Raw genomic sequence first — 24,419 nt, 5'->3', positions numbered from 1 at the left:
CTCCCTTTCCTAGATCCTGTCTACTCCATTCTTGCTAAAAATAAATTTCTGGATGCTATTATCTGCTTCATTCCATAGTCAAGCATGCCATCTCTGCCTGTATCCCTGATGCACAACACCGTAGCGTAGAGGAATCTGCATTATGGACTTGATCTGCTGTAAAAGATCCCTGTCAACAGTCTGGTCCAGTCCCTATTTCAGAACGGACCACCAGTCTATCTGAGGGGATCCATCTGCTGAATCCAACATGCTGCTAAACTTCCTGTGTCTAGGTAGTGCCTCATGACTATTCCTAGCATTGGTCCCTTGTTTATGTACTGCCAGGAACCACAAGCTACTTTTGATTGCTGAGAAATCAGTGGGAACAAAACAGTATGTTTTCTGTATTTAATCAGAAAGATATTTTAAGATGGTTTCACTTTTATCTCTGGATAGATAGTCAAGGATTTAACTACTCAGCCGGACTAGTGCAGTGCTAGAATAGAGCTGTATTGTTTCTAGTTGAAACAATACCAGTTTGTTTCTGATGAGTACTCATGATTATATACTACATCGTTTCATAAAAGCATAGTAGCTAAAGCAGACAAATGCAAATATTCACTGCTTGCATTCAATACTACTTGCTCCATTTTTGCCTTACTGAAGACACTGATTAGGTGGAACTCTGGAACTAGGACAGTTGTCTTGTTTTTGTACAGGGGGAACTTGCTGCTTTAGAAGGCTGAAACTTTGTCTCTAGTTTTAGCTGTCTATTCACACAGTTGTGTATGGTAGGCTATCAGGCAAACCTGAGACAGCCTCTAGATACAGATTCCTATATGATCCCAATGTGTTGCAGTATGAAAAGGACAAATTAATGACTGTGCAATGTATTAGTAAGAAAAAAGTTTCTAAAATTACTGTATAAAGGGAATTCATAGGAACCTATTCCTTATCATCCGTGTCTGTATAGAAGATGCAGCGAAACCCATAGTGCTGTTGCCTTACATGAACTGGGGGAACCTTAAACTGATCCTGAGCCAGTGCAGGTTAGTAGAGGCCAACACTCCTCAGGCAATTTCCCAGCAGGATCTTATTCATATGGCTACTCATATTGCCCGTGGAATGAACTATTTAGCCAGAAGGGAGGTCACTCACAAAGACCTGGCTACTAGAAACTGGGTCATTGATGATTCACTTCAGGTTAAGATTACTTACAATGCGCTATCCCGAGACCTATTTCCCATGAATTATCATTATCTGGGAGATAATGAAAGCAGGCCAGTGTGGTGGATGGCTCCTCAAAGCTTTGTTAACAATGAATTTTCCAGTGCTAGTGATGTGTGGGCATTTGGAGTAACACTGTGGGAGTGGATGACTTTGGGGAAGATTCCGTATGTGGATATTGACCCTTTTGAGATGGCTGCATAGCTAAAGGATGGATACAGAGTGGATACTGAATTTAAAAGAGTATTCAAAGTTGACAGTGCTTTGTTTTTGGCACCGCTCGTATTTCAAGTAGAAAAGCTACAGACTGAGTTTTCAGGCAAAAATTCAAAAAGTTCCTCAGTGACTTAGGAGCCTAAGTCTCAGTTTCAAAAGTTATATTGGCACTTAGGAGCTCGGCAACTCACGTAGGCTGCTAAGGTGGTTATACTGCTTTTGAAAATGGGCGTTAGGGTCCTAAGTCACTTAGACACTTTGGAAAATTTTACCTCAATTCTCTTTACTGCCAAGAAATAGAACACAATGTAACCATGAAAAAAAGAATTAAAGAACAGTAAGTTGTGAACAAACTATTCTGAATACTATTACTGTATTTATTAATTATTATTATTTTATTATTTTATATTATGGTAGCACATAGAAGCCTTCAACCAGTCTCATTGTGCTAGGCACTGCACACAGACATAATAAACAGAGAGTCCCTGGCTCAATGAGTTTACAGTCTCGCGGCACCATATGATGAGACCATAACAGATGGATAAACAAATAAATTGAGGGGGATAAGGTAACCAGAGAAACAATCCTAACTAGCTCAATAAGTGGAAGTGTCAGCACACCAATGGCCTAGCTACTGTTGAGTGGTTTATAGGCAGTGCAGCAGAGGTGAGTTTTAAGTCAGAATTTGAATTATGGTAACACAGAAAAAATAATTTAGTCTACTAATCTGATCACATTTTACAATTTATAGTAGTAAAGTTAAGTCCGGGAACCGTCCTGTTAAAATCTTGTAAACCATCTCAAGAGGCTGAATGGAATAAATTGGAGTCAGTGATGATAAAAGTACAGATTATACAGAATTTCCATGATTCTAACTTTTTCAGGCTAAAGGAAAGTGATACAGCACCGCTAGAGATACACAGACTTAATTACACCACGGGATAAGTAGGGCTGCGCCAATGAAGGACAAAGTTGACAGGAAAAAAAAATTGTAAGTAAAGATGGCAGTGTCATGCCAAACTTGTGACAAATGAAATGACTATGCTTTCACTGTTATTACAGCAAGGCAGCAGTCAAGGGGAAAGGCAGAAGACTGACAAAATAAAATGGAAAACAGAATCAAAGATAAATAGGCATTGGCAATAAATATCTTGCAATTTGTATATTAAGGGTGAAATTCTGGCCCCAGTGAAATCAACAGAAGTTTTATACTATTATTTTAAGTCAGTGATTCCCATATTGTCAGCCATTGCTCCCTTGGGGAGCCACAAATGGTTCATGGGGGAGCCCCTGTTGTTTGGGAATAAAAAAAGTCCTGTCTAAAGAAACAATTGCTCCTCACAGAGCCATAGGAGCATCTTATATTGTAGCCATGCAAAGTGCAGAATGCAAACAGGCATGTATCATAGCAAGACCCTTCTACTTCCAGCAATAGTAGATGTATAGAATTATGATTAGCAAGCTCACAGCCATGAAAACCATTCCTATGTCACATAATGCCATCTGTCAATGCACTGATGGATGACCTTGCAGAAAATGTCCAGGATAGACCAAGCTGATAGACCAAGGAAAGAAGAGTCAATATTTTGCACTGCACCTTGATGAATCCACACACATAGCCAATATGGCTAAGCTTCTATGTTATGAGAGATTTGTCACAGCTGGTCCAATAGTTGAAGAACTTCTATTTTGCGAAGAAATCCCAACTCAAACAACCACTGAGCAAATATTCAAGATCCAATTCATAGCAGAGGAAAGTCTCAACTGGGCTATATAAGTGGGGTTTTGCACTGACGAGGCAGCAGCTATGACCAGAAAGACCAGTGGAGGTTCAGCACAAATAAAGTGGCATCGGCAGCAGTCTGGATACACAGCATAATTCAATGCCAAGCTTTGGCATCAAAAAAAGTTGCAACCTGAAGTACATGAGGCCCTTAAAATTGTTATTAAAATGGTTAATTTTGTACAATCCCAGGCAATACACACACATTGTTTTAGTATGCCGTGTGACTAGATGAGCTCTGAGCCCACTCACAGGGAGGTCTGGTGGTGGGGCTGTGGGAAAGTGTTACAACCCTCTTTGAATTGCATAATGAAATGAGGATTTCTCCCTTGGGAAAACAGACTTTCCAGATTACACATGTAATGTGGACTTCTTGATTTACGTAATGGACGTATTTGGCTAATTGAATGCACTGAACCTAACACTTCAAGGTGGAAGTACAAATATACCAGATTTAAAAGAGAAGAGCAAGGGATTCATGAAGAAACGTTGTCTTTGGTGATATCACATTGAAAAGGGAATTATTGAGATGTTTCCAATGTTATCAGACTTTTTAAAAGAACAAAGTGAAAGTAATCAAAATGTCATTAAAGACCAAAGATTAACTAATTTTTCTGTCTTGTATTCCCATTTTGATTAATATTTTCTTGGCGTTGAACATTAATCTCCGGATACTGATTGGATTCTGAACCCGTTCTCGGTAATTGTTGACTCCATTCCAACATTAAGTATCCTGGCTCAAGAAAGTCTCTTAGAATTATCAAGTAATCATACACTGAAGACCAAGTTTTCAAATCGAGCAAACCAGGAATTCTGGATTTTTGTTAGAGTAGAATACAGAGAGCTCAGTAATGAAGCTATGAAAATGCTGCTTCTGTGAGTCTGGATTTTCAGCAATGATTTCTGTGAAAATTAAACAGAGAAATAGCTTAAACTTGGAAACTGACTTATGTCTGGTGCTATCAGAGATTCAACCAATTGTGCAACTGTGAAGTTTGAACCAGGCCCATCCTTGTTGGTAAAATCTTAGGCTGTGTCCAAACATGCCACAAATCCATATTTTCAAATTGTAGTTTGAAAAAACCTGGATTAGATTGGCTTCTATCATTAAGCATACATCATATAGTTGAAAAAAGTCACAAAACTGTCTAAACTTTAGTGTGCCTCTTGACTCTAGTCTCTTGAACTATTGAATCTGGTTCCTGAGTCAGTAAAAATATTGTATTTTGTTCTGAGGAGCCAAAATATCTCTAAGTACTAAAAGGTTTGGGAACCATGGTTCTAGGTAACTTTGTGGTCAGTAGGGCAGACACATTAAAAAGAGAGATGTCGAAGACTATATTGGATGCTTTGAACCACATTCCCAGTTCTGAAATGTAGGGAACTATGTGGATTTATATCAACTGGAGATATTATTATTTATTATTTATATTACTGTAGCACTGAGGAGCCTTAGTCGTGGACCAGGACCTCATTGTGCTAGACTGTGTACAAACACAGAACACAAAACGATGATGCCTGACCCAAAGAGCTTACAATTTATGTCCGACAGCTGGAGACAGACAGACAGACAGACAGATGTGGAAGGACAAGGAAACAATACTGGTCTGCATCACAGGCCGTGGTCTTTGCATACCGACAGCCTAAAACAGTCAGGTTTTTTGTAGGCATCACAGCAAAGGAGAGTTTTGAGGAGGGATTTGAAGGTGGATAATCATGGAGCTTTGCGGAGGTTTACAGAGAGCTCCTTCCAAGCGTGAAGGGCAGCACTGGAGAAAGCACAAAACTGTTTGTTTTAAAATTTAACAAGTGCATAATGGAGACTGGCATCTCTTGTCCCTTTGTGACTAAAAACATCTTCAAGTTGTACCCTTTTGACCAAGGGAGAGATCTCTTGATGTGGTCATCAACTGCAGTGTACCATAGGTATGACATTGATAGTGTTAATGTATCCTCATATTTTACAGATGAACAGACCTTATATATAAGAGAGAATGATGTACAGTAAAAAGTGCAGAAAACATTTTGCCTCTATCACATTAGAAAGGTCAGTCTTGGTAAAACTGCTTAAAAACATGTGCATTGCTCTGTACAGTGTTACTGCAATACGAAAGAACCACAACACTTCATGGATAGTCCCATAAAAGTGTATTGATCTCCTGCTTTACCACATCACATACACACTAGGAAGTATGTTATGATCAAAACCCTTTCACATTGAAGTGAAACCATGCTGCACCCCGAAGTGTGGTCTGAATGTAGTACAGCAAAATTTCCAAGAGCAAAAGGACTATTTGTATAGTACTATTATTGCATAACTAAATTAGTATAACAGATCTTTTTGGCATGTTGCTTAAAATAGTTTGTCTTTTTACACTAACATTTAAACAGTGATCAATACCAGGTTCACTCATTACTGTTAACTGATGTAGAATGTGCTAATGTACACAAGGCCGTGTTGTCCAGATTCAATCCAACAGTGAATTCTGAATTTTGTTTACTCGATATATTTACAATCTGAACTATAGCTATTTTAAAAAGGGACAAAAAAGGTGGACCTGGGGAATTATAGACCAATCCGCCTAACTTTGCTACCTAGAGAGAGACTGGAACAAATTGCTAAACAGTCAGTTTGTAAGTATCTAGAGGATAATAAGGTGATAAGTAATAGTCAACATGCATTTGTTCAGAACAAATAATTCCAAACCAATCTAATTTCCTTGTTTGACAGGGTAACTGGCTTAGTGGACAGGGGGAAGCAGTAGACATATTATAGCTTGACTTTAGAAAGGTTTGACACAGTTCCACATATGTAGTGTAGTTGTACCCGTGTCAATCCCAGGATATTAGAGAGACAAGGTGGGTGAGGTAATGTCTGTTATTGGACCAAGTTCTGTTGATGAGATTCCCACATGACATTCTCAAAAGCAAACTAACGAAATATAGGCTAGATGAAATTACTATAAGGTGGGTGCACAACTGGTTGAAAAACTCTCCTCAAAGAGTAGTTATCAATGGTTCAGTGTCAGACTTGGAGGACACATCAAGTGAAGTCCCACAGTCATTTTCATTAATGACTTGGATGTTGGAGTAGAGAATATGCTTATAAAATTTGTGAATGACACCAACTTGGGAGGGGTTGCAAGCACTTTGGAGGACAGAATTAAAATTCAAAATGATCTTGATAAACTGGAGAATTGGTCTGAGATCAATAAGTTGAAATTCAATAAAGACAAGTGCAAAGTACTTCACTGAGGAAGGAAAAATCAAATGCACAACTTCAAAATAGGAAATAACTGGCTAGGCAGTAGTACTGCAGAAAAGAATCTGGGGGTTATGGTGGACCACAAATTGAATGTGAATCAATAGCATGATCTTGCAAAAAAGGCAAATGTCATTCTGGAATGTATTCGTAGGAGTGTTGTATGTAAGATATGGGAGGTAATTGTTCTGCTCTACTTAGCACTGGTGAGGCCTCAGCAGGAGCACTGCGTCCAGTTTTTGGCACCACACTGTAAGAAAGATATGGACAAATTCAAGAGACAGTCCAGAGGACAGCAACAAAAACGATAAAAGATTTAGAAAACATGACCTATGAGGATAGGTTGAAAGAACTGGGCATGTTTAGTCTGAAGAAGAGAAGGCTGAGGGGAGACCTAATAACAGTCTTCAAATATGTAAAGAGGACTGTGAAAATTGCTTACCATGTCTTCCAATGGTGGGACAAGACAATTAGTTTGCAGCAACGGAGATTTAGGTTAGATACTAGGAAAAACTTTCTAACTGTAAGGGTAATTAAGCTCTTCAGTAGGCTTCCAAGGGAGCTTGTGGAATCCCCGTAATTGGTGGTTTTTAATAATAGGTTAGACAAACACCTGTCAGGGACGGTCTAGGTCTACTCAGTGCAGGGGGCTGAGTTAGGTGACCTTTTGAGGTCCCTTCCAGCCCTACATTTCTGTGATTCTATATGTATGCCCTAACCCCATAAATATAATATTAAGTCACAGTAGTTTATATGTCTTCTGAACACTGTCAGTAAGCATATATACAATTTACAGATACTGGACCTGATTCTTCTCTCTCACCAATTTTTACACTAGTGTAACTCTGATTTACACCAGTATTAGGCAAGAAGACAATCCTGCCCCTTATCTTCATTTAAGGGCCTTCCATTTCTTATTTTAAAAATGTGATGATTGGGGTTAATAATTAAGCACTGTGTAAGAGCTAGACATTATTATTTCTATGTGTTACTATTTAATAATAATAGTATGTCACCTCTTTTAAAATATGCTAGTCTCTTTGGGGGATGGGAGGTGAGGGAAAAGGAGGTTAAGGTTTCCTGGGATTCCCTGTTCCTATACTGGGGTTAAAGCACTTCTCTCTGATCTAGAGTTGGGGAGAGCTGTGGCCTTGCAATCCACTGGAGTTCTGATCTCAGCTCCAACCCAGAGCAGTAGCCACAATCACCCTGACTTCTCACTGTGGCGCTGTGAGAGGGGAGGAGAGCTGTGCCTGTACACAACCTGTCTTTCAGTAGCATGGGGGAAGAGATCCCTTGCCTTGAGGCTGGGCGCAGAAAGCCTGCAGCTCTGCTTTCACCCCCTGGTGCTCCATATTACAAACACCTAGTCTTGTTGTCTGAGCGGTCAGTATGCAGCTGCTCACAGGAGCGGGTGCTTGTGAAATGAAACACCCTGATGGGGAAAGCATACTAGAGTTAAGTTATGAATAGGCATCCAAACTTTTGGATACACACCTGAATTTTCAGACCTTTGAGATCTGCCATGGCTATTTTTAAAGCAAATCAAAATTAAAACCTTTAAAGACATATAGTTGCAGTCCTGGGCTTCCTAACAGCTACTACTTAAGCAACTGACCTTTGAAAGTAGCAAGTTGAACATGCTGGCTCTGAGGACTTGTCTATATGGAGAGAAATTGACTGGCATAGCTATTCTAGAATAGTTCTAATTTTATTAATTTTCTATTCTAGAATAATTCCCCAGTGTGTGTTAGAATAAAAGTGATTTTATTCTGGAATAATTACTTAACTTTGTATTATTCTGGAATAAAGTCACTGGAAGAATGTCCACATGGAGAGCTATTCCAGAATAAGTATATGGAATAGCTAAGTTCACAATACCTGTGCTTAGGCCTTGGGTAGTTAAAACATTCACTTCAATATTGTACTGTTTGTTGGTTTTTGAAACACCAATTACCATTATAATGATCACTTGTAAAATTTGTTCTGCTTTAAGTGAATGTTATAGAATACACCCTTAATTTATATTTCATAAAACAGTTTAATAAGTTTTAAAATAGCATTATTTCTTGGTGTTTAAAAATAAAATAAATACTGGTATGGGTCTGCACTAGAAACTGCTACACAGGGACTTCTTTGTGATAAGATAAATCTCAGTGAGATGACACTGCAGGATCTGGGAATTTTTTGTGAAAATGTAAATTTCACAATAATTGTGCTCATTCATTTCCATTGACAGAACTGATGTATTTGAGAAATACATTTTCAGTAATTACCTGTATTACATATATAATAGTATAAATCTAGAGGTCAACTTATATGGATAATTATTGTATAATATTTAATTCTGAATTTGTGGTTATCATATTGAAGATTTAATAACCTTATCATACAATTAAAGATATTTAATTATTACATTTTCTATCCTCTGTGAATGTTCTTAATTAACTGGAATTTATTTGACATAAAATTACTCTGGGACATATTTTACCAGCATTTTAAAACAGACTTTTCCACTGATATAAGTGGGAATCTCTCCTTAACAACTGATGGGATGATGTGGCTCTGTTTTTTAAAACTATGGACCGAATCTTGCTTTCCTTACTTGCAGATAGTTCCATGGAGTCAATGTGAACAGTAGTTGGGAAACTAAATGTAAAGTGTTCATGTAATATGTGTTTTTCTGCATACAGAGAAAGGGTTACATTTTTAATTCTAATTGTTTCATCTAGTTAGGGTGATCCAAAACTCATTGAAGTCAATAAGAGTCTTATTATTGACTTCAGTGGGCTTTGGATCAAGCGCTCGATGCCTTGAGGTCCAACTGTGGAGTCCTGACACAATAAAATTCCAGTAGACATCAAGGACTGCAGAAATTGGTCCTTTATGTTTGAGATTTACTCTAAGGATTAAATACTGGCCTCATTAAAGTCAACGGCAAAACTCCAACTGACCAAAATGAGCCTTTCTCTTTTTCGCTGTTTACATCTAATAAGTGGCTTTATCTTTGTGAATCTACTGCATAATGTATGTTAACATCATTGTTTATGTTTCATGAATATTGACAAGTATCTTTTTTAAACTTGCAGCACGTAGTGTCAGCAATAAATGCAGGAATCATACCTTTAAGAAACACATCTCAAATCAGTCACTGGGACTTGGGAAGTTCCTTCTTCTTCGCTGGCACTGTTATTACCACCATAGGTAGGACACAGCTTACTATATTTTTACAGTACATGAGCTGTAATTTAATTTTAAATATGTGTGTGTGTGGGTGGCAGTGGGGATTAATAGTAACTATGGCAGTTTTGTGAGGACAAAGTATATTTGAATTTAGTAGCTGTGTTATCAAAATAGCTCAATATTAGACATTTTAAATCAAATATGTGCATTAAGCCATTGAGACATGCAGAGTTGCAAATCTCTACAATCAAGCATTTTTATTGTTGTCCTTTATAAATTCCAAGAGAGATGAAAAATCTCTAGGGATTCAATTTAACCTTACTAAGGGCTGGTCTTCACTACGGGGAGATTGACACTGCTGCAGTCGATGTAGCAGACCGCTAAATCAATGGCAGAGTGCTCTCCGGTTGACCCTGGTACTCCAGCTCTCCAAGAATAGTAAGGGAAGTACACCGGAGAGCATCTCCCATCAATGCAGCGCAGTGAAGAAACCTGGGTAAGTCAACCTAAGCTACGTCAACTGCAGCTATGTTATTCACATAGCTGGAGTAGCGTAACTTAGGTTGACTTACCCCCGTAGTGAAGACAAGCCCTAAGTCCATTATAAAAATGGTTTTGATAGTCTGACTAGCATGCAACAGCTTGGTTTGCTTTTCAGCAAGTTCCTGTTGGGGTCAGTGAAGCTCAGAGCTTCCAGATGATTTGTCTGTGGTCACATGCTTATTCAGCAGTTGGCATCCTAGACTCTTTCAAACTCTTAAGAGCCATTGCTCTGCTGTGCAGGTGTAAATAAAAACAATATTTGACTTTTTAAGTCCTTTGTTCTGACCTCAAGACAATGCAGCTTCCTTATAGCCTAGATATTAATTTATGTATGGGCAGTCCTTTTTGTTCTCCTGTATATTTTAAATTATGGGATAAGTCCGTAGGGGATAGAATTGGCACCCCTAAAATATTTATTAATTTAAAAAAAAATTATAAATGCAGCATGTAGGCAATTATGCAGATCATTTTAGCACTGTTAACATTTTTATTGTAATGTAATCTTTACATACATTTCTTCCAGGAAAAGGATGCTCTCTTCAATTGTGTTTAATATGGTGACTTGAGTTCCTTTTTTATATAGGTGCATTTTATACTCTATTTATTATCTGTAAGTTTATATCCGTGCATATACATGAGTGTGTGTATGTGCATTTATATAATAATGTATGTGTATGTATGTAATGTTTTGGCAAGTCATAAACAACCAAAACAATCAGCATATAGAATGAAATCCTGGCCCATTGAAGTCAATGGCAAAATTCATATTCTCTTCAATGAGTCCAGGATTTCACCTATAGTGAAACATAAAATAAATGATCAAAATATAAATGTCAATCTAATGCATACCAACAAAATCAAGGGAATTCAGAAGCAAGGCTATGATATTGGCTTGAGTCATCCTTCTTTATCTAATATCAATAGGCTTTTTTGCCTCAAATTAATCTCACTTTAATGATGTAATATGTATTAGAATTGGTCAAGAACTTATTCTAGTTCATTATGGTTTTGTTTCTAAATTCCTCATTTCTTCCTATTATTTTGAATATTTTAAACAATAGGAAGAAATAAGGCATTTAGTTCCAAATAAACCGGCATGCACAGTCCTGAATAGAACTGAGAGAAATCGAAATATCCTTCCTGCAGGACATTCTGATATTTCAACCGTTTGTTTGTGACCCAAATCAGGACAAAGAATTGAAATATCAAAAACTTTTGTGGAATGACACATTTAAAATAAAAGATTTGGAAATGGTGAAATATTTCATTTTGGCATTTGCTATCAAAACAAAATATTTTGGTTTTTCTGAAACTAAATGTGCTTTGTTTCAGTTTGTTGAACTGTCCCAAAATGTTTCATCTAGAGTCAATTCTATAATAAACTGCATTCCTCTATGGTGGCACATAGAAGTTGTAATTCAGGTTCCATGCCCCAATTCTTTCCTAGGGCCATATACTCTCAGGCCAGGTGACCTTTCAAGCAGCCACATGACTTCCTTAATGTACCATCCTGCTTAGGCACAGAGGAGAAGTACTCTGGACAGCAAGCCTGGTCCATAGAAAAGAATGGGGGTATTAGGTCTCAGAATTATATCTCCCATGAGGCAATGTGCCACAACAGGAAAATGCAGTTTAATGCTGAACTAACTTCAAGTGCAACATTTTGGATCAGTTCAATAAGCCAAAATAATTAGATTTGGGTTGAAATGACCCCAAATTAAACATTTTGTATCACTTTTCCTAACAGAAAATCAAAACATTTTGGCAAAATCAAAATAATCCTTCAGAAATTTCAAATGTGCAGAAACTGCATTTTCCACTGATGGAAAATTCCTGACCAGCTCTTGTCCTGCGCAAGAGCTTATATTTGTTTCTAAGTAATACAGGCACTACATTAAGAACTGTTTGTTCTTTTGTTTTCTAATCCTTCCTAGATTAATAAACTACATACTAAACTGAATTAGGCAATAGAAATGATCCTCACTTCTGAAATGTGCTGGTTACCCCCTCCCAAAGTCATGGCTTTACATTGTAACATATTTGACACCGCATCATCTCATCGTGACACAGAGGATTGACACTGTGGGGATTGACACTGCTGCAGTTGATGCAGTGGGGGGTTGATTTAGCAGGTCTAATGAAGACCCACTAAATTGATGGCAGAGTGCTCTCTGGTTGACTCCGGTACTCCACTGGAACGAGAGGAGTAAGGTAAGTCAACGGGAGAGTGTCTCCTGTTGATGCAGCACAGTGTAGACACCGCAGTAAATCAACCTAAGCTATGTCAACTCCAGCTACATTGTTCATGTAGCTGGAGCAGCGTAACTTAGGTCAACTTATCCCAGTAGTGTAGACAAGGCAAGGGATGCAAATTGATGATGGTGCAGAGGGCTTGTGATGTGCTGGAAATTTGGCTGCCATGAAAACCCTGAGAGAAGTGATGAAATCAGAACTAGTGTCATTTTTTGCTGCAGTTTTGTTGGTCCTGCAAAAAAAAAGTATTCTCAGTGTGTGATTTGACTGCTTATAGCATGATGACGTGTCATCAAGTGATACTAAGTCCTGATATTACAGAGCCTGAAATACATTTAGGAATTTCTGTCCTAAATGTATTTCAGGCTCCGTAATATCAGGACTCAGTATCACTTGATGAAACTGAGGCATTCCTGCCAATTTTGGGACAGATGGCAGTTACCAAACTTGATATTTTAAATGCTCATGAGACTGAAAATGCAGGCCATGGACATCCCCAAAGAGTTTTCAGGTGACTCAACCAAACATTACAGATAGTCTATGCAGAATTCCAGAGGGAACTTTATAATTATTTTCTTATATTTGTTCATTCTTTAATAACAAGCAATACCTCAGCCATGTACTTGAATACATGAAAAAGGTATTACTACCATTTACAGAAAATTATAGCTATTAAGTGTAACAGCTGATAGCACATTCCTTGATTTTCTTAATTGCTCATCTATATAGATCTTTATCGAATCATTTCTACCACAGTCATCACTGTAGCATCTAGGCATCTCAGAATTCTTAAGGCAACTGAAAGGTTTGCCTCTATAGAACTTTTGTTTTAATCTTCTCCCAGGAATACAATTCCTGTTATATATTTATCCATCACTGTCAAGTAGACTGGCTACCACTTACCTGGAGGGATTGACAAACCTATAATTAGGGATTCATCATGGTGTTTGAACCTTTTTCTCTGCCACACAAGCAGAGGGACTAAAGGGGAAAAAAGTTTTCAATTGGGTAAATTCAAATACTGTAGTGATGGAGCAACATGAGTACATAGGTAGATAGAGCTGTTCAAACCATGCCGATTTTGACAGACTTTCTAGATGCTGTTGATGCATATGGTTTCACATTCTTTGAATTTCATCTGCAGTTTCAGATTCACTCAAACCCAGAAAGATGTGGGCAAAGCAAGCACAAGCTATCAGCATTCATTATAGCTCTGTGCCTTGCAGCTGGGTTCCTGGGGCGATAGTTTTTTCAAACCCAGAAGTCAAGCTAGTGATTACTTGAAATTCTCATTTGAGGTATGCAGTTAGGTGAGAGAGGTTGGACTGAGAGGAGAAGAAAGCAGCAGCAGCGAAATCTCACTAATGGCTCTCTTACTGGGGTATCCAAAATTACTGAATTAGTAACCAGTAAACAAAAAGCAAAGATAACACACCAGTATTTATTTGAAGGATCAGGGTTTAACACTTTTAATTTTAATTACATTTCAATTTTAGGGTTTTTTTAAAAAAAATAGGTGACTTTGCCTTGTAAAAAAGTGTGAGAAGAGGAGCAGGATGGTGCAGATGCCATGGCCCCGTGTGGTCTCTGCTGTATCCCTTTGAGCAGAGCAAGATTTTGAATGTAGGAACCCTTTATGTTGGTTGTGTCTGACTGCAACAGCAGTGTGGCAGGGGCTGGTGGAGTCTCATTGGGGGAAACACAGCTCTTTGATAACAGCTCAGCATCACCCAAGGCTGGTGAGTGAAGGGTCCTATTGCCAACAGCAGAAAGGTGAAGGGTGCAGAAATCCCTAGTGCAAAGCCAGCCGATAGTTGTAATCTCAGCTGCTGAGGGAGATGAGGGTGAAAATTGAGCGTGTCAGCCAGCAAGAATGGACCATAAAGGAGCCAGGGAGGGCATGGCTGAGAGATGGCTGATGTTCAGTGGCAAGTAGAGGGAATGTATGAGTAGTGGCAAGTAGAGAGAAGTATGTCAGAAGGAACTGGTCTTAGCTTTGTTCAGCAATGTGAGATCCTGGCCCAAGAAGGGACCTCAGAGTCTAACACTGGTGGTCCGTGCTTGCTGGGGGCAAGATTTTGTTACAGGTATGGCAAAGAAATAGGAAACAATAAGGCCACTCGGGATATATACACAGAATAGATGATGGCTGCCTGGAACTCATTTCTCCCTGTTCAGTTTCATATAGAAACTATGTCCCTCTGTTACCTCTTCGCAAAGAGGTAAGCAATAGAGGGACATATCAAAAAGGGTGGTTGGATCACATGTTTAACCATAGTTCCCTGGGGAACTATGGATGACGAAAAATATAAGGTATCTTCCTTTTCCCCATTATAGCTATGCTATTAAGGCATTCTTGATCCAGGACCTTTGTACAAAATAAGTTAAGAAATACACCAAACTTGAGGTAGCGCTGCAGATAGGGCGGAAAAATGCTTTTTCACCATTACTTTCTGCTCTGGACAATCCTTGTTGCCTGTGCACATTCAGTTTTGCCTGCTCTTGGTAGGAAGCTGGAAGGAGAAGAACTAATAGGCCTGTCTCCATGAGAAGCACCCTTACATTTTAGATCCTAGGAAAATTCACTACTAGATACCAGGTGAGGAAAGGGGAACTCTCTCTCCAGAAGTCCAGTGTCAGACCTACATATAGAAAAGTAAAAAGAAACATGTTAGGTGAAAGTTTCAAGACCCTCTGCAGTCCCTTGAGCTCACTTGGCTTTTTTCCCTATGGCAGCTTTCTCATCACACAAATCCATCAGTAACAACGTTCATAATGAAAAAATGCCCGTAGACTCCAACAAATATCCCAGCTCCACCACAGCCAGCTGTAATAATGCCGCCTTTTCCCCAGTCTGTCGACAATGACTTCTTGAAGCATCAGAATTACACAAACAACAGGAATAATATTTAATAGCTGTAATTTTTTAAACCACCAGAGAATGTAACATTTTACACAGCAGTTGTGGGGTAGACTCTGGTGTCTCAAGGACTGGCTGCAGCTGCATTGCACACCTATTTTTAGGTCCTCACATATGTAAGAATCTAACGGTTCCACAGAGCTTCACAGGTAACTACTGAGCTCTGGAGTATACTTTTTAGGTGTATTGGTGCCCCAGCCAAAGAATTTTCTTGGCAACCTCTATAACCAAGTCAACAAAGCAGATTGTTCCATTTCTTTCTCTCCCTTATTCTCTCAGTCTTCTTTTCACTCTCTTTTCACCAGCCTCTACATTTCTCATCAACTTGGGTTCTGGCTGGCTTGCCATCCAGAGTTATTATGTGCACCTGAAACTTGATGTCTTGGGTGAAAATGCATATCCCGTGCCTGAAGCCACCAAAGTTTGCACTGATACCATCCATGACAATAATTAACTTAAATTTCCAATACACTGTAATACTAAGATGCTCATGCTTTTTGGCTCCAAATCCCTAGACTCTTATTACAGATATCAAGTGTTATCATAAAGCATAAAGAAATATGCATATTTTCCTGAAATAAAATGCAGAGATTTTTTTTTTATTTCTGTTTTAGGAAACAATTGCAAATAGCAAACAATTGTTGGCATTCTAGAAGGCGGATCACATTAGTCTACAGATCTGAACTAGCATTTGGCAGACAAAATTAAATTTTGTAATTTCACATTTGTAATCAGATGTCTGGTCTACATATGTTCAAATACAACTTCATCATGAAGACTGTTGCATGTAGCTCTGTGGAAGAATGTAACTCTGTGGATGATTGTATTTTTTGTGAAATCAGCACTTTTTAAACAACTCTTGTTGTGTAGTTTATTGATTTGACTCAGTTATAAAATGGTCCTGCTAACTGTCCTTGCTAGCAGACTTTCACTGCAGCTGTAAGGAATATGTGTTAACTCAGTAACCAAAAGCACAAACATATTGTATAATGCCAAATAGTCATTGTAGACATCTGAGTTTGCAAATGACCTTTCTCCTTGGCTCAGCTGGACAAGGTAGTATCATGAACTCATCTCCATCAAATTATTTTCTTTTTCATTTTTGGTGCTACCCAGCAGCAAAAGCATACAGTGTAGTTTTTAATGGCACCATATAATTTAAATGAAACAGACGAAGTAACATCTTCCCACCCACACTTATCTCCCCTCCAAACATCCACACAATTTAGAACAAGCCCTGGAACGAGGGGTCATTTATATTGTTCCCATAAACATGTGAGTGAGCTGTCAAGGATCAGTATAAATGTTACATTTCAAAGGAGTGCTGGTATTGGTTTACCTGGTTATACATGCTAAGACTTCATAATGATCAAGAATATATAAAATAGTTGGCCAAGAAATGTTCTGTTCCATCTTGGCATAGTTCAGACTTTTGCAATACAAGGCTATCACTTGAACAAACCTAGAATAAATGCACTAAATTTTGCTGATGCAAATTCCTCTGGGGCATTCCTCTACTTGAGTGCTACAGAAACTGGCTGTCAAAGATTAATAGGATGTTGCAATAACCTACTGTCAGAAAGCACCAAGTGTGAGCCTAATTAACTTCATACAAGGAATTGGTATATAGATATTTCTTAAAATAAAGACGCAAACAAATGTAGATTCTATACAGCTGTGAACTTCACCTTACCAGACTCAATTGCAAAGGGAAATCTGAATATGATTAGGACTGTATGAGATGTTATCAGAAAAACACTCTACTACCTATCTTTGTGTGTCTGAAAATTTCTGCTGATGAGGAACTCAGGGACTTTTAAAATGGAAAAATGCCAAGAACACTCTTTAGGCTTGTCTACTTTGAATTAACATATGCCACATCATAAGCCTAGTTCATCCCCCTTGTAAATCTCTTGATGTCAGTGGATTTATAGTCAAATTCTTCTCTGGCTCTTCCTCAAGTTATTTAAATTTTTCTGCATTGTGACCTTTGCAGTATGTGACCGATGGGATTTTGCCAGCCAGAGAACCTTCCTCAGTTTTCTATCAAGGGTTCCAGTTAAGGCACCATCAAGCCACAGCAGTGAACCTTCCCTCTATTACTGGCTTGGAAATGCAAAGGGTTAAGTAGAAGTCATGGAGCTTCAGACAGGGATATGTTTCTGTGTGGAAGGGGAGAGTAACCTGTTGCAAATACTCATCGGGGTGGTGCAGGCAGAAGGTGGCAGAGAAGCAAATGGTGTTATGAATATGTGGTGATGACAGACATTTCATAGGTGGTTGCTAGGGGATGAGGGGTTTTAGGAGCCGGAACTAGAGTGGCCCTCCGCCTCTTACTTTGCACACAATCCACTCCCCACACCTCATTTCTGCTCTTTAGCAGTGTATTTTTTCTATCTTCAAAAATATATGATTCTAACATAAAGAACTATTTTGTTTAAAGAAATCACATCTACATGCCTTTAGCACACAGTTTTTTCTTCAGTTTAATTTCTTGCATGCCTTCCCATCCACTCACCCCAGTTCTTGTATAAAACATTGTCTTCAATAGCTTTGTAGATACTATCTTCTCCATTCTCATTTTTATATGTCTGTTAGATCTCTGCTTCTATTCTGTTGAATTGTAAAGGGAGCTGGTAGTGTCGTCTATACTTAGGGTGCCCAACATTTCCCATTATAAGATGGTATTTATGGTCGCTTATAACTTAACCCAACTTTAACCATTTTGGCTGAAATTTTCCATGCTGGGTGTTAGTTTTGGGATGAGTATTTTTGAAAAGTTTCAGCAGAAATCGTTCAGCCATTTCTAAAAATAAGATTACAGAAAAATAAATTGTTATGCCCATGTTAAAAAAAAACCTTATAATTAATTCAAGGAAAAGCTCTAGCACCTTCATACTTGAGAGTAGAGAATTGAAATTTGGCAGAGGAGGGGACTGTGTTGCTAGGGACAAGGAATCCATTTTGAAGAACTTGGAGGAGAGGAAGGTGATCAGGAAAAGTCAACATGGATTCACCAAGGGCAAGTCATGCCTGACCAACCTGATTGCCTTCTATGATGAGATAACTGGATCTGTGGATATGGGGAAAGTAGTGGACGTGATATACCTTGACTTTAGCAAAGCTTTTGATATAGTCTCCCACAGTATTCTTGCCAGCAAGTTAAAGAAGTATGGATTGGATGAATGGACTATAAGGTGGATAGAAATCTGGCTAGATTTTTGGGCTCAACAGGTAGTGATCAATGGCTTGATGTCTAGTTGGCAGCCGGTATCAAGTGGAGTGCCTCAGGGGTTAATCGGGGGGCTGGTTTTGTTCAACATCTTCATTAATGATCTAGATGATAGGATGGATTGCACCCTCAGCAAGTTTGCAAATGATACTAAGCTGGGGGGAGAAGTAGATATGCTGGAAGGTAGGGATAGGGTCCAGAGTGACCTAGACAAATTGGAGGATTGGGCCAAAAGAAATCTGATGAGGTTCAACAAAGACAAGTGCACTGCTACAGGCTGGGGACCGACTGGCTAAGTGGCAGTTCTCCAGAAAAGGACCTGGGGATTATAGTGGACAAGAAGCTGGATATGAGTCAACAGTGTGCTTATGTTGCCAAGAAGGCTAACAGCATATTGGGCTGCATTAGTAGGAGCGTTGCCAGCAGATCAAGGGAAGTGATTATTCCCCTCTATTCAGCACTGGTGAGGCCACATCTGGAGTATGGCGTCCAGTTTTGGGCCCCCCACTACAGACAGGATGTGGACAAATTGGAGAGAGTCCAGCGGAGGGCAACGAAAATGATTAGGGGGCTGGGGCACATGACTTATGAGGAGAGGCTGAGGGAACTGGGCTTATTTAGTCTGCAGAAAAGAAGAGTGAGGGGGGATTTGATAGCAGACTTCAGCTACCTGAAGGGGGGTTCCAAAGAGGATGGAGCTCGGCTGTTCTCAGTGGTGATAGATGACAGAACAAGGAGCAATGGTCTCAAGTTGCAGTGTGGGAGTCTAAGTTAGCTATTAGGAAAAATTATTTCACTAGGAGGGTGGTGAAGCACTGGAATGGGTTACCTAAGGAGGCGGTGGAATCTCCATCCTAGGAGGTTTTTAAGGCCCGGCTTGACAAAGCCCTGGCTGGGATGATTTAGTTGGGGTTGGTCCTGCTTTGAGCAGGGGGTTGGACTAGATGACCTTCTGAGGTCTCTTCCAAATCTAATCTTCTATGATTCTATGAAATGCCTTTTGGTGTTCCTATAAAAACCACCCAAATTTGACCAAATTGTAAGTTTGAAAAAAAATCTCAGTTTGCACATGTTAAGAGACTTGTGAGAGTTTGGCAGTTAAATTCCTCAAAGATTCCATCTGTACTGAGCATGCCCCATCCTTGGACTGCTGGGACTGAGCCGTACTTTCCCGGTAATTGATGCTTCCAAGAACTGTGATGCTTAGTACAGGAACTGAGAGCAATTGTGTGCTCTCAGTGCTCACCTGCTGGTGATCAAGCAGCATGGAAGAGGAGCAGCCTGACTCAAATGGGAACAAGAGACAGACTTTGGGAGTGAGGGGAGAGATAGGGATAGGTTCAGTTACCTCAGGAATTCAACTTTGGAATCCAACAGGGAAATCCAACTTTGTACATTTAGCTCTGCTAAAATATTGCTGTTGTGTTAAAAATCAACTGTGATATAATAGATGGTCTCCCATTTTCACTGTATGGAACTTCGAAATTTTCACATTATAGTAAGTTGATGCTGGTGCAAGTGAAGCCTACTGGGGTAAAATGAGAGAACTGCTAAATGTAGCAAAGTTATTTCTAGGATGCTTGTCTGAGTAAAATAATACCCCATTCATTTATTTCTTGGTTTTAGTAATTGCATCAGGACTGGTAAAATTAACCACCAGAGCCTCAAATTCTGTAAGGGAGAGGGTCACAAGATTTTGCATCTGGAAGAAATCTCAGCAAAGTTACATGATCTTGTGCTTTACTTCATTTACAAAGTATAGAAGAAAGCATGTGATTTTGAGTCATGATTTGTATTTATCTATTAAAGGTCACTATAAAAGCACTTTTATGTAGTCTGTAGATCTCCTGGGTAAGCTGATGGTAAACTCTCCTTTGACCATGTTAACTTATTTACCACCCTGTGCTGCACGATTCACAGCTGTTTGGCTTCACCTTTCAGTCAAATAGTTATAAGAGGTCAGAATTTTCAAAAAAGCTCAGTATGTTGGGGGTTAAGCTCTTTTGAAAATCTGACCATAAATATCACAGTAGGCGTTACTGGCTGCTGAAAGTTGCCACTTTTGAAAGTTGTCACATTATCTGGAGTGGCTCATGACTGTGAGGCCTACCTCAGGGCAGACTGTCAGAAACAGGCAGATACGCCAAGCTGGTGGTGTGTTCTATAATTAGATTTCACCAAGCCAGTAACAAATGTGAACTCCTGGATCACTATACCGGTTTTACCAGGGAGTCACAGACAGTCCCTTTAGACTCTCCAGCCTATCTTGCCACTCAGACAACCTGAACTTTGTGATAATGGTCGCTTAAACCAAAAATCACACCACATAAGGTTTCTCCCAGTCCCAAGAGACCAGTCACTTACCCCAGGTCAATTGGTATTCTGGATTATACACCAAAGACAACGCTGACAGCCAAATCTATAGTAAAATAATTAAAGGTTTACTGGCTAAGAAAAAAGAACAAGAATTATTGAGAGGTTAAAGCAGGTAAAATATATGTACAGGTGAATCACAGTTTGTAATTCCAAAAGGTGGCAGTGATGTAATAAACTGCCAGTTTCCCAAAAGTGTTTTCAGGGTACCCAGATTGTTTCTGGGGATCTCTGGTTTGCTTCTGGTGCACTTCCCTGTAAGAGTCCAAACAATTCAGAGCTGAAGGATCTTTCTTAGAATCCATATTTATAGCTTCTTCACACAGAAAGCAAGCTGACAGTGTCCCTACCCACATGGGCTTCTCCTTTGATGACAGTGAGTGAAGAATGCACTTAGTCTTTTGACCTCCGACCATCATACATAATGGCCACTTGCTCTGAAATTAGCATTTTCTGTTAAAGTCCTTAAGTTCTTCATTAGCATTTCACAAGATTTCTTTGATGGGTGGGTATACATAATGTAAATGTTTACTATTACATTATAACAGGAACAGGTAAGTGAAAACAATACAAGTAACATTCCACTAGTTTTTGTGAAGTTTAAACACCTGCATATACTTATATTTACATGCATTTTGATCTATACCAGTGGTTCTCAACCTGTTTACCATGGTGGGCCGCATATGCAGCTCTCTATATGTTATTGGGCCGCATCCACACAATATATATATACTACCTGTATGGCCCTGACACCTGTATGATCACATGGGCCCCAGCTGTGTGCTGATTGGGCTGCAGGTTGAGCATTACTGATCTATTCTAATATACAAGTGAATAGGTCCAAATATACTCTTGCATGACCTGGTCAGCCAGCATCACAAAAGTAAAACCTTTATTTAGGTGCCTTTTCTTTTGAAAATCTAGCCTCAATTTTGGGTACTAAGTACTTGAAGATCTCTTGCTGAGCAATTTTGGAAATCTGTCCCATAGTAGCCAATTTTATTTTTATTTATTTGCTATAATACCATGCCAGTTTTCATCAACTGAGAACCTGGCCAAATATAATCTAAAATCAGTTCCTCCTTTACTTACTCATCAAAATATGAATTCAGTATTCATGTATTTCTCCTGCTAGATTTGACAACCTCGCTAATGCCTACAGTAGCACAAGAAGTGCAGTTCCCTGTACTGTTTTATGTTTTAGTGATGCTGCTGTAGAAAGACAGGATGCTGACCTGAGGTTTTGGAAGATAAAAGCTTTTCAGTTAAGTTTTTTTAAAAACAAAAATAAAAAAAGCTTGTCTAACCTGATATAAAAATAGTACCTCTTAGATTTATGGATTCTACCATTTCTGTGGTCTTTAATCATTTGAAAAGCAACTACAATTTCATTGCTCAAGAAATAGGACGTACACTCAGATTGAGAGCATGATAGTGCCAATAGATTTCTTGAAGAAAGAAATGAGGTGGAGATGGTGTCTAGTCAGAGTCGCTTTATCATTATTAGCATGATACAACATAGTATCAATCACTGAAGAGTCTAAAGAAAATCCATCAATATGTTATGTATGTTTGCCTTCCTTATGCTGCTTTCTCTCATGTTCCTGTTATCACCAGTAGCTTGCTCCCACTGAAAACTAACTGGAAAACTTGTGCTGGGAAGAAATAAAGAGTAGAGGGAGATTTTCAAAACCACTTTATGGATTCTGGAGCACAAATCCCATTGATTTTTTTCAATGGGACTTGTGGTTCTAAACTCCTTAAATTCTTTGGAAGAATCTCACTCCTCCTATGGCCCAATCCTACTATGAGGTCTGCATAGGGAGATATTTTATGGGGCTCTGTGTGGCTATAGCATTGCTTCTGCTCAGACAAATATAGGCTCAGGGGGCCTACATTTTCAAAAGTGAAAATTTGTTTGAGCAGGCATGTGTGCAGAGCCAGAATCTGCAAAAGCAATGTAACAAGCAAACAAACAGTGCAAAGGTGTTTGAAAATTAGGAGTTGTACTGATAATGCAGATGAATTGGTTGGGTGCAAAAGCCAGGGTAGTGATGACTGTGCACCTGATTTCTGCCACCAAATGCACAGAGCAGACACATTTTCAGAAGCACCCTATGCACTCGGAAATTGGTGTAAGGCAGGTGGTGGTAAGAACCCCCAGTTTGGAGGAGCAAGGGTAGGTCACAGAAGTCTCTCCAACAGTCCTTCACATAGTATGGAGTTCCTGGCCACCCTGTGCCTGGCCAAGGAACAGCCAGCAGGAAGGCAGGGGCCATAAACTGGGAAGGAAAGCTGCATAATAGCTCAGCTGAAAAATAAATAGTGGGTGATGAGTGTCCATTAGCGCTGAAGCTGCAGTCTACCAGTTGTTCTTTGTTTTTAGGTGCCTATCCTCTGTCCTGATACTGGATACTGCCATTTACGTTCCCAACTATCTTGACTGGCATAGGGAGATGCTGAAGAATGGTATTTTTTTGTTTCTTGTAAATTTACTTTCTCTTAGTCATTCTCTTCCAGCTCTGGCATCCTTGGTGTGATTTTTTTGTATTGGGAGAGTTAGAGCTGCTCTTAGAGTATTTATTTAGTTATTCAAGAATTAGTAGTATTCATTTTTCAGGAAGCCTCTGTATAGGGTCAAATAGCCAGACAGTTTTATAGGGTGGTGACTTCACTGGAGATTTGCTTTTCTCTTTTTCATTGTATAAAATGAGTTCTCATCCATTTATCTGGACTGACATAGGAGGAAACCAAACACAGTTAGAGGCAAAAAATTATCATGGCACTTATAAGACATCTTTTTTCTGAATGTTTTGGGAAATGATAGCAACCGCAGTGAACTATCTAAATGTTAGCCCCATTTTGCAGAAAGAAAACATGATGGTGTAACTGTGCCCCTGTCAAGGTTCCTCCCCCACTCTGAACTCTAGGGTACAGATGTGGGGACCTGCATGAAAAACCTCCTAAGCTTATCTTTACCAGCTTAGGTCAAAACCTCCCCAAGGTAACAAATATTACCCCCGTTATCCTTGGAATGGCCGCTACCACCACCAAACTAATACTGGTTACTGGGGAAGAGCTGTTTGGACGCGTCCTTCCCCCCAAAATACTTCCCAAAACCTTGCACCCCACTTCCTGGACAAGGTTTGGTAAAAAGCCTCACCAATTTGCATAGGTGACCACAAACCCAAACCCTTGGATCTGAGAACAATGAAAAAGCATTCAGTGTTTTACAAGAAGACTTTTAATAAAAAATAGAAGTAAATAGAAATAAAGAAATCCCCCCTGTAAAATCAGGATGGTATATATCTTACAGGGTAATTAGATTAAAAAACATAGAGAACCCCTCTAGGCAAAACCTTAAGTTACAAAAAAGATACACAGACAGAAATAGTTATTCTATTCAGCACAATTCTTTTCTCAGCCATTTAAAGAAATCATAATCTAA

The 24,419-nt window shown here is 39.1% G+C and overlaps 1 protein-coding gene across 2 annotated transcripts in view; it reads left to right on the top strand.

The window, feature by feature from the left end:
• The window catches only part of KCNK2 (potassium two pore domain channel subfamily K member 2), a 211,503-nt gene that overhangs the window by 88,330 nt on the left and 98,754 nt on the right, over positions 1-24,419 (top strand). For both annotated transcript variants that reach the window (XM_084623765.1, XM_084623766.1), the window contains one exon: positions 9,557-9,671. In XM_084623765.1, the coding sequence (XP_084479891.1) occupies positions 9,557-9,671 (115 nt within the window). The remainder of the gene's footprint in view (positions 1-9,556; positions 9,672-24,419) is intronic.

The sequence above is a fragment of the Lepidochelys olivacea genome (assembly GCF_965140295.1).
Source record: "Lepidochelys olivacea isolate rLepOli2 genome assembly, chromosome: 3".
Classification (NCBI taxonomy): Eukaryota; Metazoa; Chordata; order Testudines; family Cheloniidae; genus Lepidochelys; species Lepidochelys olivacea.
This window is presented reverse-complemented; position numbering and strand designations above follow the sequence as displayed.